Here is a 4,035-nt window from a genome sequence, read left to right as displayed (position 1 = left end):
CTACTTTCCAACTTCTTCTTCCAATGGGGATTCAGCAAACTCGGCCACCAAACCAGCGAGGACTTGACCTTTGATAGAGGTGCGAGGCATGTATTTGATATTAAAAGCCCTTAGGATCATACCCATGTTGGCAATCCTTCTTGTATAATCAGCACTCTAGAGCAACGATCTAAGCAGAATTTGGGTTAAAACAACAACCGTGTGAGATTGGAAGTAGTGGGAGAGCTTACGTGTAGCATGCACCACTGCCAAAATGACCTTCTCCAATGGTAGGCAACACACCTTGGCCTCATGCAGTGATTTGTTCACATAATAAGTTGGCCTCTGCACACCACTATCAACTAGTACCAGCACCAAGCTCACCACATGGGGAGCCACCGTGATGTAAGCAAACAAAATCTCATCCACCTCGAGTCTAGACATAATGTGTGGCCAAGAAAGGTATTCATTTAATTGCTGGAAGGTCAGGACACACTCCTCGGTCCATTCAAATCCCTTCCACTTGTTCAACAACTGTTAGAAAAGCCTACACCTATCTGCTGACCGAGAAATGAATCGATTTAAAGCAGCAGTCATCCCTATCAACTTCTGGACCTCTTTGGGATTTCAAGGTGGCTGCAAACTATTAATTTCTTTAATCTGGTCAGGATTGACTTCAATTCCACAATGAGTAATCATGTACCCCAAGAATTTCCTTGAACCAACACCAAAAGAACATTTAGAAGCATTAAGGCGCATCTTATATTTCCTTAGTATTCCAAAAATATTACTGAGGTCTTCAATGTGCTCGGATACCACCTTACTCTTCACCACTATATCATCAATATAAACTTCAATATTCTTGCCTAATTATGGCTCAAATATCCTGGTCATCATCTTCTGATAGGTAGACCCTACATTCTTCAACCCAGAGGGCATTACCTTGTAATGGTACATTTCCAATGGGAGTGACAAAAGTTGTCTTTTCCTGATCACCCAGAGCCAGTGGTATTTGGTGGTATCCCTAGAAGGCATCCAAAAAGCTCATCTGAGGATGGCCTACAGTTGCATCCACTAGCTGGTTAATCTAAGGCATGGGAAAAGGGTCCTTTGGACAGGCCTTGTTCAAATCTGTGAAGTCCACACAAACCTGCCACTTTCCATTCTTCTTCTTCACCACTACAGTATTGGCTAGCCATTCGGGGTAAAATACCTCTTTAATAGCCCTGACCTGCTTAAGTTTGATCGCCTCGTCCCTGACGACATTAGAATGTTCTTTAGATAAACGCCAATGTGGTTGTTTTCTGGGAATGATGGATGGATTGACATTCAGATGATGGTAGATGAAGTTCGAATCCACCCCAAGAGCTTCATAAGCATTCCATATGAACACGTCAATGTTCCCCTTAAGAAATACTATCAGCTCCTCCTTCTCCCAAGGAGGCAGTTGAGCTCTAACCTAAAAGAACTTATCTGAATCACCACCTACAACAATTTTCTCTAACTCCTCACACTTCGCCCTTTCTAATGCCACATCTACAAGCACCACTAGATTCCTTGATTGCTATAAACCCCTATGAGCAGAGGCCCAGGACCCAGCTTTAGGTTGATGCATGATTGCAACCGCCAAGCACTGCCTAGCCACAAATTGGCTCCCAGCCAATTCCTCAATCTGATCCCTAGATGGATATTTCACTTTTAAGTGAAGGGTAGAAGAAACAGCTCCCAAGGCATGAAGCCAAGGTCTCACTACAATGGCAGTATAGTGAGAGTAAGCATCCACTACAATAAAGTCCACCTCCACCACCTCTGAACCTGCCTGTACGAGTAGCCTGATCTGGCCTCTTGGAATAACAACCTTCCCATCAAAACCCAACAGAGGTGAGTCATAAATTGTCAAATCCTTAGGTTTTAAGTTTAGTTCATTGTACAAATCAAGGTACATAATCTCAGCCCCACAACCTTGATCCACCAATACTCTCTTAGCATCATACCCTCCAATCTTGAGGGTGACCACTAGGGCAACATTATGTGGCTGTATGGTGTCAACCTTGTCCTCATCTGTGAAACTCAGCGCTAGTTGGATCTCTATCCTAACCCTCTTCAACTTAAAGTTGGAGTCCTCTACAAGTGGCTGAGCTACAGACATCACTCTGGAGGGGTGAGAACCAGTCCTTCCTGGAGCAGCGAGGATAACATTAATTGTGCCCAAAGGGCTCTTAAAGAAGTATCTCCCCAAGGGTTTAATCCTGACTGGCCCCTATGCCCATTGGGCTGATATAAAAATTGCTTTAACCTCCCCTCTCTAACCAACTAATCCAAATGATTCCACAAGGTTCTGCAATCTTCTATGGTGTGCCCTCTCTCCTAGTGGTATTGGCAATGAAAGCTTTGATTATGCTTCATAGGATCTCCCCCCATCTTATTTAGTCATTTAAAGTATGACTCATTCTTGATTTTTTCTAAAACATGATGCACTGGCTCTCGGAACATCATGCTAACCACCTGAGTAATAGTAGGTCCAGATTGCCCAGCAAAATCTCTATGGGGCTGATTATTGTTGTACCTATCCAAAATGAAATCCCTTCTCTCTTGAGGGATAACCTTAGCCTTCCCTTTCCTTTGTTGTTGGTCTTCTTCATCTCGTTTATATTCGTCAATATGGTCTATGAACCAACACACACTCCTCACGAGTTTCTTGGTCAATGACTTTCTCAAATCATGCTCTACAGGTAGGCCAACCTTGAAAGTCCTTATGGCCACATCATCAAAGTCCCCATTGATTTCATTAAACATTTCCCAATATCTGTCCGAATAAGTTTTCAGGGTCTCCCTTTCTCGCATGGACATAAATAGTAGGGAATCTAAGGGTCGAGAAACCCCGCTGCATGTAATAAAACAAGATTCAAGTGCCTGAGTGAGTTCCTTAAAGGAATCAATGGAACTTGCTCCCAAGCCATCAAAACACCTTATGGCCATGGGCCCTAAATTGGAGGAGAATACCTTGCACATCATGGCCTCATTCTTGGAGTTCACAGCCATTCTTTGGTTGAAGTCGCTCGCATGCTCCACAGGGTCTGTTCAACCATTGTACATGGTGAATGTTGGTTGAGTGAACTGCCGAGGAAGTCTGCCTCCCTCAATTCTACGCATGAAAGGTGATCAGGAAATTTGGTTGAGCGCTCTGCTTATTGCATCATTTCCCAAGCCTTTGGAAGATAAGCTCCTGTTTCTGTGTTCATGGTGGTAGTCCTCATCATACGAGAAGGATTTACTAGGAGATGTCCTTGATCTAGGTCTGTAACTATCATCCCCATCATTAGAAGAAACGCTAGAGTTTAAAGGAGTCATTCTCCGTCGTTCGCAACGCAATCTCCTTCACAAATGATCAATCTCCAATTGCATGGCTCTAGTATTCTCCTCGTAAGAAAGGTGGCTCTCGCTTCGAGGCTGGCTCCTGCTAGTATAGGTGGTACGCACACTAACCTTCTAGTCCTTTCTCCACTCAAGATTAACAAAATGATCCTAACATTGGGACCCCACAGATTCCTCCCGATGCGGACCTAAACCTACCATACTTGAATGTTACACTCACTAAAGCACCAGAATTTCCCATAAATGACGCCAATTGTAAGGACAAAATTTGAGTTCTAAGCCCAAAAGTTAAAAGGATCTAGGCTCAAAGAGCCCAATACAATGAATTTGTAGAGAGTGGGTTGAAAACGTAGGCTTTAATGAGTTTGGTCATGATTGTAGTAGATCCAAAATGACAATGAAGTAGAAATAGACTGGTTTTATCTAAGAAAATTGACCTCAGTACATTCCGAGGAGATTAGTTCTTGTATATAATTCTTGAAATTAATTACAAGTACAGTTCTTATTGCTACAATATTTCTCTTTTAATTTTCTGATCTCTTTCTCAAGGCCTCCTTTCTATTTTATACTATCTCTTTCTTTTCATCTCTACCCTCCACGTGTAGATTAGATTGTTGGTGTTGATCCTTGTTACATCAGCACCTTCCTGAAGTCTCTGGGGAGCAGTTGTAAGGCTGAAAA

General features: G+C 42.8%; 2 protein-coding genes across 2 annotated transcripts; both read right to left on the bottom strand.

Moving 5' to 3' along the window:
- Positions 1–606: 606 nt before the first annotated feature.
- On the bottom strand, positions 607–2,128 carry LOC136071216 (uncharacterized). The gene is made up of 4 exons (XM_065782254.1): positions 1,604–2,128; positions 1,130–1,438; positions 922–1,003; positions 607–812 (listed from the first exon to the last, which is right to left on the bottom strand). The coding sequence occupies exons 1-4, from the start codon at positions 2,126–2,128 to the stop codon at positions 607–609; spliced, it is 1,122 nt and encodes a 373-aa protein (XP_065638326.1).
- A 281-nt stretch (positions 2,129–2,409) lies between these two features.
- LOC112020036 (uncharacterized) lies at positions 2,410–3,021 on the bottom strand. The gene has a single exon (XM_024052586.1). It carries the CDS (start codon positions 3,019–3,021, stop codon positions 2,410–2,412), a length of 612 nt encoding a protein of 203 aa, XP_023908354.1.
- Positions 3,022–4,035: the final 1,014 nt, after the last annotated feature.

The sequence above is a fragment of the Quercus suber genome, unplaced genomic scaffold, assembly GCF_002906115.3.
Source record: "Quercus suber isolate HL8 unplaced genomic scaffold, Cork oak 2.0 scaffold_295, whole genome shotgun sequence".
In the NCBI taxonomy this organism is placed as follows: Eukaryota; Viridiplantae; Streptophyta; class Magnoliopsida; order Fagales; family Fagaceae; genus Quercus; species Quercus suber.
Note: the sequence above shows the minus strand (reverse complement) of the source record. Positions and strands in the feature narration are given on the sequence as shown.